The following is a 14,282-nucleotide window of genomic DNA, read 5'->3' as shown; positions in this document are numbered from 1 at the left end:
ATGGCCAACAGGCACATGAAAAGATGTTCCATATCATTAATCATCAGGGGAATGGAAATCAAAACCACAATGAGATATCACCTCACACCAGTTAGAATGGCCAATAACCAAAAGACAGGAAATTACAAGTGGTGGAGGATGTGGAAAAAAGGGAACCCTCCTATACTGTTGGTGGGAATGTAAATTGGTGCAGCCACTGTCAAAAGCAGTATGGAAGTTCCTCAAAAAACTAAAAACAGAAATACCATACAACCCAGTAATTCCACTTCTAGGAATTTACCCAAAGAATATAAAATCCCTGATTCAAAAAGATATATGTAACCCTATCTTTATTGCCACATTATTTACAATAGCCAAGATACAGAAGCAACCAAAGCACCCATCAATAGATGAATGGATATATATACAATAGAATATTATTCAGCCATAAAAAAGAAATCCTGCCATTTGCAACAACATGGATGGGCCTAGAGGGTATTATGCTAAGTGAAAATAAGCAGAGAAAAATAAATACCATATGATTCACTTCTTTGTGGAACCTAAAAACAAAACAAAATGAACAAATTAACAGTAGACTCACAGACACTGAAAACTAACTGGTACTTACCAAACGGGAGGGGTTGGGATGGGTGGGTGGGGAGGTTGAGGAGAATAAAGGGGCACAATAATATAAGTTGGTCATGGGGACAGTAGCACAGCATGGAGAATATAGCCAATGATTCTGTAACATCTTCCTATGCTGACAGATAGTAACTGTACTAGTGGGGGTAAGGATTTAATAATATGGGTAACTGGTAAACTACTGTGTTGCATACTTGAAACCAATATAAGATTGTATATCAACTATATTTCAATTAAAAAAGATTTTCTAAAATAGAAAAAAAATTATAAAGCACTCCACAGAAAAATAGAGCAGCAGACATCCTTGTGCCCACCACTCAGAGTTAACAAATAATACTTTTCCTATTTCCATCAGATCTTTTGTCTTTGTTTTCTGTGTGTCCTTTCTCTTGCTTCTTAGGACCAAAGATGGACTACAAGTTATAAACCACAGTATTGATGAGATTAATAAATTAAGTCTTGACATACAGTAACATACTGGAATCAAGAGGATGTACATGGTATTATAGAGAAGTACCTGTTAGTTGTAAGTCTTTTCAGGTGTTGAAATGGACTCAGTGAGAATTCTTGGTCTAAACTGTAGATGAGACTACGAGCATCCACAGAGGAGGAGGATTGTTGGAGGTGTGGGGAGAGGGGTCAAGAAATTGTCTTAACATTTCAGAAAGGATAAAAAACAGTAAAGTATTTCCATGCTTTGTGGTCATGAGTATATGAACAGAATTTTTCTTTAGAAGTGACATTTAGGGTTAGAAGTATTTCCTTCTAGTGATCTCAGCAAAGGGCAAAGCACTTGGGTTATTGCCATCTTCTAAAAAATGATCAGTAGCGCTGGCATTTTCCTTAGAAGATAACTTTAAGGCCAGAAAAATTTGCATGTACTTACCCTTAATTCAAGTCAACCACTTGCAGTTGCTTTCCCAAATGTGCTCTCATTTTATCCACCATTTGTATTAGGCCATCACCCTTAACCTGTTAACAAAAATGCATAATACTGCATTTCTCCCCTGGAAAAAATTGTGTATTCCATAAAAAGCTGTTATGGTAAAAAGTAACAGCCTTCATTTGTCCTTGACAATTCATCAATCATGAATGCTACAATACATAACTAAAGCACAGAGAAAAATCCTTAGTGAAGGTAAGTACGCATGCCCCCACAAAGGAAAAATGGATATACTGTGTTGTTTAGCAGTTTGAAATCACAATGCTGCCAAGATTAAATTAGAGGTGTTCTCTGCAATACCATTAAGTTTACTTTAGAAATTGCAATTAGCTTAAAAGTTGTGATTTCTAAAATGGCCCACTTGCCTATCTTGTTTTCCTCTATCAGGTGGATGTTAGTATCATAATCCTTCCATAATTTTTAAATAGAACTTCCAATAAGAAGTGTTCATGAGAGCTATAAACTTCAAGAAGTAGAATGTAGCCATAGCCACTTACAGTAATAAGTTCCTTCATAATATTTTTCACTTAACAAATGTATGATTTTGGCAAATCAGCTCTTTTTTTTTTGGTATTCAATCTTGCCTGATTGAATGACAGAGGAACTAACAGAATAAATGCTATTCTTTATGTACAATAATTAAGGAAATAGTCCTTGTCACTCTAATAGGGACCAGGCTCTGCCTGCCTGTAATAAAATTAAATGATAAAGAATTTCTAGAGTGTAGCAAAAAATAAAGGGAAGTCAGTTACTAGCATGTGGTTATACCAGATGAATAGTAGATAAAATGGAGTGGTGCATTTTATAGAGAGTGACGAAGGAGTTAACAAAAATACATCAACTTTTCTAATTTAATGAAATAATTATTTCAGGAAAAGATACTCTTCAGTTTCTCTCTTTGGGAAATGTTGGTGTTTCCTTCATAAACTTTAGTGTATTATTTTAAAACATAATTTCACCAAATACAGGTCAAACCCTAGTATAGTAAACATCAGTTTTGAGGCAATCCTTTCAGTGAACATAATGAACAGTTTACTCTAATAAAAATAGCACCAATCTTTGGAAAAGGCCACATTACATAGTTCTGAAATGATGCTAACAGAAGAAAAATTTACCTTTTGGATTCAGTGTGCCCGAGTGTGGTGTCCCGCGTTTTTCCCCGTTGGTCTCTACTTCACTCCTTCTATCTCTGTGTATTTATCTATCTTATATCTGTATATATCTACTTGTTTCAAAAATGGCAAAGAGGAGCCTAAGGGCACTGGTGAGTCTTGGAGTAAACTTTGCCCCGAAGCCCTGAAATATAAGAAATACAGTTTGCTTTCTTTAGAAGAATTTGAAGTGAAGGAGTGGTGCCCTGCAAAGGGAGGAGGCAACCATACCAACCACCCTCTTAAAAGCTGTTGTGCTCTGTCCCTGGAAGGTCTGTGCTGGGGTCAGCAAACTTTCTGTACAGGGCCAATGCTTTGTGCTAGTCACAGCCTATCAATAACTAGTGTTGCAGTTGGCCCAGCCCTTGTGGTGTTTATCATGACTGCAAGACAGCCTTTAGCAATAGCCATCAGGAAGCTTTGAAAAGATAAAGTTTATTACAAGACCTAGAATGTCACAGCAAACCTGGGGCCCCACAGGGAGGTCACAGGCAGAGAGAGAGCATATGGGCCTAGGTTCTGCTTTTATAGGGGTTGAAGGTGAAGGGTTTTGTGGGTTCACTCTGTATTGGTGAATTTGGGCATGTATGTATGTATGTGTATCTTTTTTGTTGAGGTAAAACTGGTATATAGCATTATTAAGTAATATTATATATATTATAGTAGCTATATATTATAATGTTACACTAATTAATATAACATTATTAAATAACATCATTAAATAATTCAATATTTGTATATACTACAAGGTGATAACCACAATAAGTCTAGTTCCATCTGTCACCATATAATTGCCCCCTCATCCTCTTTGTTCACCCCCGCAGCCCTTTTCCCCTCTGATAATCACCAACTTTTGTTTTATTTGTTTGTATTGTTTGATTTTTTTAGATTCCACATATAAGTGAGAGATCCTATGGTATTTGTCTTTGTCTGATTTGTTTCACTTAGCATAATACTCTGTAGGTCCATCCATGTTGTCACAAAAGATTTCATTTTTTTGTCATTATTTATTTTAATGGAGTGATATTCCATTGTGTGTGTGTGTGTGTGTGTGTGTGTGTGTGTGTATATATATATATATATACATATACACCACATCTTTATCCATTCATCTGTCAATGGCCAAAGTCACTTAAATTGTTTCCATATCTTGGCTATTATAAATAATGCTGCAATAAACATAGGGATACATATATCTTTTTGAATAACTGTCTTTGTTTTCTTTGAATAAATACTCAGAAATGGAACAGATGGATCATGTGGTAGATCTATTCTTAATTTTTTGAGAAATGTCCATGCTGCTTTCCATTGTGGCTGCACCAATTTACATTGCCATGAACCCTGTATGAGGGGCCGTGTTTCTCTACAACCTCTCCAACACTTGTTACTTCTTGTCTTTTGATATTGGTCATTCTGGCAGGTGTGAGATGATATCTCGTTGTAGTGTTGATTTGCATTTCCCTGATGATTAGTGGTGTTGAGCATCTTTTCATGTACCTGTTGACCATCTGTATGTTTTGGAAAAATGTCTGTTCCGATCCTCTGCCCCTTTCTAAATTAGATTGCTTGGTTTTTTGCTATGAGTTATATGAGTTCTTTAAATATTTTGGGTATTAACCACTTGTTGATATATAATTTGCAAATATCTTTTCCCATTCAGTAAGTTGCCTTTTTATTTTGTTGATAGTTTCCTTTGCTGTGAAGAAATGTTTTAGTTCAGTGTCATCCCATTTGTTTACTTTTGCTTTTATTGGGACCCAAATCCAAAAAAATATCACTACGAATGATGTCAAGGAGCTTTCTGCCTGTATGTCTTCTAGAAGTTTTATGATATCTGGTCTTATTGTCAAGTCTTTAATCCATTTTGAGTTAATTTTGTGTATGGTAAGGGTACTGGTCTGGTTTAGTTCTCTTGCATTTGGCTGTCCAGTTTTCCCAATGCCACTTACTGAAGAGACAGTCTTTCCCTATTGTATATTCTTGCCTTCCTTGTCCTAAATCAATTAACCATGTAGGCATGAGTTTATTTCTGGGCTCTGTATTCTGTTCCATTGATCTATGTGTCTGTTTTTATGCCAGTACCATACTGTTTTTATTGTTATAGCTTTCTAGTATAGTTTGAAATCAGGGAGTATATACTTCCAGCTTTGTTCTTTTATCTCAAGATTGCTTTGGCTTTTCAGGGTCTTTTGTTGTTACATACAAGTTTTAGAATTATTCATTTTAGTTCTGTGAAAAATGCCATTGGAATTTTGATAGAGATTCATTGAATTTCAGTATATTGATTTTTATGTCCTGCAACTTTACTGAAGTCATTGATTAGTTCTTAGATTTTTTTGGTGGAGTCTTTAGGGTTTTCTGCATATAGAAACATGTCATCTGAAAATAATAACAGTTTTACTTTTTCCTTTCTTATTTGGATGAATTTTCTTTCTTTTTCTTTCCTAATGGCCATGGCTAGGGCTTCTAATACTCTGTTGAATAAAAGTGGTGAGAGTGGGCATCCTTGTCTTGTTCCTAATCTTGGGTAGAAAAGCTTCCAGCTTTTCATTGTTGAGTATTATGTTTACTATGTGCTTGTTGTATATGCCCTTTGTTATGCTGGTGTATGTTCCCTCTATCCCGACTTTGTTGAAAGTTTTTAGCAAAAATGGATGTTGAATTTTGTCAAATGCTTTTTCTGCATCTATTGTGTTGATCATAGGATTTTTATCCTTCATTTTGTTTATGTGGTATAATATATTGATTGATTTGTATATGCTGAACCATCCCTGCAGCCCTGGAATAAAATCCACTTGATCATGGTGTATGATCCTTTTAATGTACTGTTGAATTCAGTTTGCTAGTGTTTTTTTGATGAATTTTGCATCTATGTTCACCAGGGATATTGGCCTGTAATTTTCTCTTTTTTTTGTAGTGTCCTTGTCTGGTTTTGGTGTCAGGGTAATGCTGGCCTCATAAAGTGAGCTTGGAAGTGTTCCCTCTTCTTTTTTGAAGAATTTGAGAAGGATAGGTATTAAAACTCCTATGAATATTTGTTAGAATTCATAACTGAAGCCATCTGGTCCTGGATTTTGTTTGTTGGGAGGTTTTTGATTACTGATTGAATCTCCTTACTAGTAATCCATCTACCAGATTTTCTATTTCTTCGTGATTCTGTCCTAGGAGATTGTGTGTCTAGAAATTTATCCATTTCTTCCAGATTGTCCAGTTGTTTGGCACACAACTGTTCTAATAATACTCTTATGATCTTTTGTATTTCTGTGGTAGCAGTTGTAACTTCCCTTTCATTTTTTATTTTATTTAAGTGAGCTTTCTCCATTTTTTTCTTGGTGAGTCTAGCTAAAGGTTTGTCGATTTTGTTTATAATTCTGAAGAACCAGCTCTTAGTTTCATTAATCTTTTCTGTTGTTTTTAAAAATCTATTTCATTTATTTCTGCTTTGGTCTTTATTTCTTTCCTTCTACTAACTTTGGGCTTTATTTGTTTATTTTCTAGTACCTTTAGGGGTAAATTTATATTACTTATTTGGGATTTTTCTTGTTTCTTGAGGTATGCCTGTATCACTGTGAACTTCCTTCTTAGAAATGCTTTTGCTGCATTCCATACAATTTGGGTTGTTTTTCCAGTTTCATTTGTCTCAAGATACGGTTTGATTTCCCCTTTGATTTCTTCATTGATGTATTTCATGTTCAGTAATGTGCTGTTTAATCTCTATGTATTTGTGGTTTTCTTTCAGTTTTCTTGAAATTGATTTCTAGTTTCTACCATTGTAATCAGAGAAGATGATTAATATGATTTCAATCTTCTTAAATTTATTGAGATGTTTTTTGCAGCCTAACCTGTGATCTATCCTGAAGAATGTTCTATATGCACTTGGGAAGAATGTATATTCTGTTGCCTTTAGATGGAATGTTCTGTTTATATCTGATAAGTCCATCTGGTTTTATGTGTCATTTAAGACTATTTCCTTATTGATATTTCTGGGTGGTCTGTCTGTTGATGTAAGTGGCGTATAAATATCTCCTACTATTACCTTATTATTGTCAATTTTTACCTTTTTACTTGGTGAGTAGTATTTGCTTTTTCTATTTAGATGCTCCTATGTTCAGTATATAAATATTTATAATGTTATATCCTTTTGTTGGATTGACCCCTTTATCATTATGTAATACCCTTCTTTGTCTTTTATTACAGTTTTTGTTTTAAAGTCTATTTTGCCTGATGTAAGTATAGCTACCCCAGCTTTCTTTTCACTTCCATTTGCATGGAAAATATTTTTCCATTCCTTCATGTTCAGTCTGTTTGTGTCCTTAGATCTGAAGTGGATCTTTTGTAGGATCATATAGGTGAGTATTGTTTTTTTATCCATTCAGCTAGTCTGTCTTTTGATTAGAGAATTTAATCCACTTATATTGAAGTAATTATTGGTAGGTATGTACTTATTGCCATTTTGTTATTTTCTGGTTGTTTTTGTAGTTCCGCTCTGTTCTTTTCTTGCAGTTTGATGAATTTCTTTAGTGTTACGTATAGTTTTCTTTCTCATTATCTTTTGTATATATGCTGGAGGTTTTTGCTTTGTGATTACCAAGTTCACATATATCAGTCTCTATATATAGCAGTCTATTTTAAATTAGTAGCAACTTAAATTTAAACACATTCTAAAAACTCTACATTTTTACTTCCCTTCCCCATGTTTCATGTTTTTGATGTCATATCTTCCATATTTTTGTGTATCCCTTAACTAATTATTATAGTTATGGTTAATTTTACTACTTTTGTCTTTTAACCTTTATACTAGTTTTATAAAGCAATTATTCCACTACTCTTACTATATATTTGCTTTTTCCAGTGAGATTTTTACTTTCATGTATTTCCTTGTTATTAGTACCTTTTCTTTTCAGCTTAAAGTAAAAGCTTTAACATTTATTTTTTAATGCCAGTTTAGCAGGGGTGAACTACTTTATCCCTACATGACAAGTTGTTTTTCTTTGTTTTAAGATTATCTTTAAATTTTGACATTTTTATTATAATGTATCAGTGTGAATCTCTTTGAGTTCATCTTATTTTTAACTGTCTATTTCCTAAGTAGATGTCTGTTTCCTTCCTCAGGTTAGGGAAGTTTTCAGCCATTATTTCTTCAATAAGTTTTCTACCCTTTTTCTCTCTCTTTTCCTTTGTGTTCCCTATAATGTGGTTGTTATTCCACTTGATGTTGTCCTGGAGGTCCCTTAAGCTATCTTCACTTTTTTTAATTCATTTTTCTTTTGCTGCTGTGATTGAGTGAGTTCCACTGCCCTGTCTTCCAGGTTGCTGGTTTGTTCTTCTCCTTCATTTAATCTGCTGTTGAACCTGTCTAGTGTATTTTTCAGTTCAGTTATATTCTTCAGATCTGTGACTTCCATTTGGTACTTTTTAATATTGTCTGTCTTTCTGTTGAAGTTCTTGCTGTGTTCATCTATTCTTCTCCGGAGTTTGATGAGCATCTTTATGACCATTACTTTGAACTCTTTATCAACCAGATTACTTTTCTCCATTTCATTAAGATCTTTTCCTGAGGTTCTTTCTTATTCATTTGTTTGGAACATATTCCTCTGTTTCCTCATTCTGTTGACTCTTTGTGTTTGTTTCTATGTGTTAGTGAAACAGCTATCTCTCCGAGTCTTGAATGATTGGCCTTATGTAGGATTACTGTTCAACCTTGCCTTAGCTCTTGGTTGTATCTGGAACTTCAGTGATTGTCTAAGCAGCCTGTTTTATTCTTGATAGGTCCTGGTTGTTGAGGGTGTGTCAGGACTTGTCGGTGTTCCAAAGGGAGAGGTTTCACTTAGCATCTAGATTCAGGCTGATTGGAAGCCAGACACTCAGGCAGCAACTTTTAAACTATGCAATACATAAAAGCCTGTGGGATTGAATCATAGATCCTGCTGGCCTGCATACCTGGCGATCTGGGAGTGTGCCCTGGGTGACAGTGGCAGTTATCTGGGCTTCAGTTGACTGTATAAGCCCCTTTGTGGGAGGTACCAGTGAGCTGTGGTGAGACAAAGGAAGGGCATATGGATGGAGTCCTGAGGCCCATATTGTCTGAGGCACTTCTGTATTCTTCAGATTTTTGGCGAACCTGAGTCTGTCCCTCAGGTTGAAGCTCAAGGACAATTAAATGGGCCTTTTTCATGTACAGACTGGGGGTATGTTTCAGTCTGCTGTCTTTGTAGTGGTGTCTGTGTAGTTCCTACCTGGAACTTTCTTTCTGATTGTTACCATCACAGGGGGCCCAGGAGCTCAAGCCCCTCTGGCCACCCAGAGCCAGGCAATCAAGGGACATTAGTGAGGCTGCAGGAGATGGTGGTGGTAGGGCATGCCTGCAGTTTGAGCAATGCCAGAGAAGAAGCTGGGTATGGGGCACATCTGCAGCTTTAGGGATATTGGAGAAAAGCATCGAGGGTGGGAATGCCTTGGCTTACATGAGCTTGTGTCCATGCTCACCTGTCTGCACTAGCAAGGTAGAGGTAGAATACAAAAAATGTCACTCTCCAGTACCTCTCTCGCCAAGGGAAACCCCAACTAATCTGTGCCCCTCCAGCAGATTCTTTAAGGTTAGCAACTGAATCTCCTTCTCATGAATCCAGTCACCTCTCAAACTGTTGCCTTTGTGCTGCTTTCCAGGGTAAGTGAGTTCACCTGTGAGCCCCTTGAAAAGAATAACTTGTATTCGCTCAGCTCCATGGGTTTCCTGGACATAAGCCCCACTGATTTCCAAAGCCAGATGTTTTGCGGGCCTTGTCTCTCTGATGCAGGTCCCGGGGTTTGCGGTGTCTGATGTGAGGCAAAACTCTTTGCGCCTCTGAGAGAGAGGTCCTGGGCTTGTGAGATCCCTCCCTATTGTATGTTACCAGGCTGGGGGTAAGGTTTTTGGAGAGATTGCTTCTCTGTTTCTCTTACCCATCTTGATATGGCCCTTTTATCCTTTGTTGTAGGGAAAGCTATTCAGGTAGTTTTCACTTCTTTTTCAGCAGGAATTATTCCATATGTATCTATAGATGTGGTGTGTCTGTGGGAGAAGATGATTTTAGCGTCTTCCTATGCTGCTATCTTGGACTGCCCCCATTGTTTACTTTAAGACATAATAGTGGGAATTGAAAGCATGGGAAGAGAACTAACAAATGGCCCAAATGGTCATTTATCAAAAATCAACCAAGATCTCTAAAACAAAGGTGCCTTAGTGGGAGGAGTTGGCTTGGCTTTTTCTCTAGTTGTGTGGCTGGCAATGTGTTGATTTCCCTCTTTATAGTGGATGATTCTTTGAAATGGAAGCCTTGTCAATCAAAGCTTAAGTTGGGTATGTACATTACAAAAAAGAAACAACTCTCACGGCTTATACTATAGCTAGACACAACTACTTAACTCGCTGTTGTAGTGCAAAAGCACTGCAGACAACATGTAAAGGAATGAGCATGGTCGTGTTCCAATAAAGTGTTTTTTATGGACACTGAAATTTGAAGTTTATATGTTTTCCTGTGTCATGAAACACTATTCTTCTTATCATTTTTTTTCAACCATTTAAAAATATAAAAACCATTCTTAGTTCATGGGCTATACCAAATCGGGTGTTAGGCCATATTTGGCCCATATGCTGTAGTTTGCTGATTCCTTATCTGGTGAATCATAATTTTTTCTCATTTGTCCGAGGCACAGTGCTAGGTGCTAGAGATATGATGGAGAGCAACACAGACGCTGCCCTGTTCTCATAAGTTTTCATAAAAAAGCATGAGAAGTGTTATAGCAGGAGCATTATAGTGACTGGGGCAAATTAACCTGACTTTGAATAGCTTTCAGTTTTTTTATGGCACTTGGTACTTGAGCTTCTTATCACTGATCCCTCCCCTATATGTCACTACCTGACTTATTTTCTTAGGGTAGAGTATGGTAATGATACTTCCCTGCAGGCAGGACAGGTAAAACCATACCTAGAATCAACTTCTGTTCCAGTGAGGAGAAATGGTTGCCCTCTCCATTATGGAGGTGGTCCAGGTAATCTTTCCTCAGTGGCTATGTGCTCTCCCCAGGGTACCGTATCCTGTAGGGAGCTAAGCCTGGATTTCTGTTGTTGGAAGACTGAGCACTCAGCAGTGGTGCCATCCAGATCCAACATGGTGAGAAGAGAAATCTTTCCCTGTTACTAAACTCATAACTAACAACCATCTCTATCATTACAACACTGTACTTTATTTGTGAACATGGTAAGCAAGATCTGGCATTATGAGGAAAGGTGCTGACTGATATTCACGGATTAGATCATCTTTTTCTACTGTTCTTGAGAAACTTTTTTGTAGTAGGGGCTACTAGAAGTTGAGTTTATTCAGGAATAGCAGAAGAATTGCAGTTCAGGAAACACAAACTGTAAGAAGCTCAGGCACATCCCTCAAGTCTCTTCAATGGTGATATGAGAATGTAATTCCCTCAGGGATGTGATAATGCTTTTGGTTCCCTATTTGGTTCATTTCACTTGTCCCTTCCCTTCACGATACGAGCATGAATGTGGAGAACCTACCACTTGCCAAAATGTCATGACAACTTTGTCTTCTGGAATGGGAAATAATCACAGACTGGGTTCTTGGGCTTTCTTGACCCACTGCAAGATGGATTCTGGCCATAACTGTATGTATCACTTGACTCTCCTAAATTCTTACTCTTACTAGTGATCACAGTTGCCTTTTGTATCCCTAAGGATTAATGCTAGCTAAGAACTAGTGTCCAGCAATACTTCAAAAGTCTGGATATTTCCCTTTTTCCAGCACACAGTTATTCTGGCAATTGGTTTTGGTTTCTTTAAAGAGACAAAGAGGAAGTTTACCACTCATACTGGGGACAGTGGCACATGATCCTTCCTCATGGGTACTTGGCTTCTTTATTCAGTGGGATCAACCTGTGAACTGGATCATTTTCTGGGAATTGGGTAAGGGAAACTGATGTTCATTGAGGCAACTCAAATTAGTCCCTCAATTTTCCAGATTTATTTATTTTTTAACTTTTTGGCTGCCCATCTGCTTCAGTTCTAGGACTTCCATGATAAATGATCACATTCTTGAGTCAGGCCATTCTGATTATGACTGTATTCCCACCGCTCATACAGTAACCTATTAGTGCTACCATTTGACCTCTGCCAGTTGATGTGAGGATCCAGTATGGAGTTGCTTATGTCAGGCTTGGCCACCCTAAGAGGTATCTGGTTGAGCATTCCCATGGATGCCAGACTGGATAACACCACATGTGGACTGTCCCCTCTTATCTCGGACCCCTGGCTGGATGGATGAACTGTAAAGGGACTGGACACAGAGTCCCCGGAGCAAGCTCGTCCCAGAGGTCCCAGACACCAGACCACAGACGTGTGCTCCAGGGCTTTCCTGCTCATCTTCCCGCGCTCCTGCTCCGTCAGGGATTCCTCACTCCACCGGAACTGTCTCTGCTGCATCACCTTCCCCCTGGGAAAGGCGAGAGGCTGATTGGGACAGCCCAGATCCAAACCATCCATCGTAAAAACTGGTATGAGATGTATTGATCCGTGATATGTGTGATCCCTCCTTTGAGTGTTGTGTGGAAGGAAATCGCAAAATAAACTGTGTGACTCGTGCAACCTTAAAGGTGTTAAGTTCATTACTTCACTGCCCTGCAGATACATACTTCCTGACCCACTCATATCACCACTCAGACTGATAGCATCGCCGCTGAACTCAGAGAGCCTGTTTCAATAGCAGCACCTCCTACATCGGGTAGCCATTATGGTGTTTTAAAGGATATTGGTGCTTCAACCAGATGTATTTCTCTGTATCTTAGTTAAGGGAGCAGTCTCTGGGCCCTCTTGGAAAACGTACTTAGATGGTGAATGAGCAGGACATCAGTAAAATTCCATTTCAACTTACCTCTCTAATTCTTTGCTTTTTTCCCTCTTAACATTATATCAAGGAGTTTTAGTATTTCATTCTCACTTGGGTACACCACTGTTGAAGCCAGATTTCAGTTGATCAACTGAACAAACATTTGCATTCTCTTGAATTAGATCACTGAGTTAAAAATCTCTAGTAAAGGCATCCATGTTGGTAATTACTTCTTGTTGCTCTAACCCATCATCCATCTGAATCCATCATCACACATATTTCCCAAGTTTCTACAGATATAAATAAGCACAAAATTATAATATTGAAATAGATAAACTCCCTTTACTTATCTCCCTGATTTAATTTTTTAATAGGTCAAGAGACCATGAAAATTGTTAGGCTGGCACATGAGGTTAACTGAATTCTACATACCTCTGGTGAGATCACTGTGCACTGCACATTCCGGTAAGGTCTCCACACAAGGCAGGGGTGGCTTTATCAAATGGGGAGGCAGGACTGTTTCTTGTAGCAAGTGAGGTTCAGTGGATTTGAGGGGCTCAAGGGACTGACTCATAGTTACCTGAATTTACCCAAATATTCTCATTTCAGTTCTCAGGGTTCTACTCTTTTCTAATCAGTCTATCTTGACTATAAAGGAACTGGTAAGGCTGTGAATTCAATTTAATTTATAATTCAAAATTCATATGATCAACCTTGGCATCTTACTTTTAGACATATCATCCCATTGGCTTTAAGAGATTAGGATATTTGATGGCAGTTAACAGAAGCTCTCCAATCCAATTTTGCCTATGGTGTAGAATTCAAAGAAATGTAAGAGCCTGAATTCCTAGCTCCTTTCTTTAAGCTCTCAGGGCTTCAGAAATGTTCAGTGTACTCCATAGTCTGCACCATTCCTACCATACAAATCCACCAAAAGACCAACCTTCAATAGGCATTTAATTTAAGTCCTTCAAAAATGTGATAATTTAAGTAGCCCTATTTGCAACTGTGCGATGGACTGCCAGTTTCCATTTTTTGGTGAGAACTGAATCACCTCTTCTTTCAAGTCCAACCAAGTCAGATAACCACTCCCAAATCCTTGTGGCTGAGCATCTTCTGTCTATAACCAGTTTCAGTTTCATGAACTATGTTAGTCAGGGCTCAATTTTGGAGAAAGAAGAGACCCTAGGTATTTTAAACATTAAGGGTTCTTTATATGGGAAATTGGGTGCTTTAAAAAATGGTTGGAAATGCTAGAGGAGCATGAATCAGGAGCCCACCACTGGCCCTGTAAAGTCAGTGCTCACCATCATAGACTATATTCAGCAATCAGGGAGTGGTGGATTATTTCCTCTGCCACCCCTGAAACTTTCTTGACATCCACAAAGGAGTTAACCAGACACCAAATCTGGCCATCATTGCCCCCACCTGCTTTTTGACACTTCTGCTTCCATGAGCTTGCTTGTCATCAGAAATAGCAACAGGCAACAGGAAGGTAGCCTCTGTTTCCTATTTGTCTTCCAAAACTTTTGTGAATTTGGCAGAATCTAATTTACATGCAGAACCATAGCTGCAAGAGAGTTTGGGAGATGTAGTTTTTAACTTTCTAGGTTCTCCAAGGAGGTAAGAATGGATGCTGTTCAGTATATCAAAAAATAAAATGATTTTTTTTTCAGATTGTGTTAGTTTCTG

The 14,282-nt window shown here is 37.7% G+C and overlaps 1 protein-coding gene across 1 annotated transcript in view; it reads left to right on the top strand.

The window, feature by feature from the left end:
• The window catches only part of TM2D1 (TM2 domain containing 1), an 88,497-nt gene extending 76,141 nt beyond the window's left edge, over positions 1–12,356 (top strand). Inside the window, exon 6 of the mRNA XM_073234038.1 lies at positions 11,769–12,356. Coding sequence (XP_073090139.1) covers positions 11,769–11,774 — 6 coding nt within the window. The 3' untranslated portion in view covers positions 11,775–12,356. The remainder of the gene's footprint in view (positions 1–11,768) is intronic.
• Positions 12,357–14,282: the final 1,926 nt, after the last annotated feature.

Source organism: Manis javanica, chromosome 4 (assembly GCF_040802235.1).
Source record: "Manis javanica isolate MJ-LG chromosome 4, MJ_LKY, whole genome shotgun sequence".
Taxonomy (NCBI): domain Eukaryota; kingdom Metazoa; phylum Chordata; class Mammalia; order Pholidota; family Manidae; genus Manis; species Manis javanica.
The sequence above is the reverse complement of the archived record's forward strand: the minus strand, read 5'-3'. Positions and strand labels throughout refer to the sequence as shown.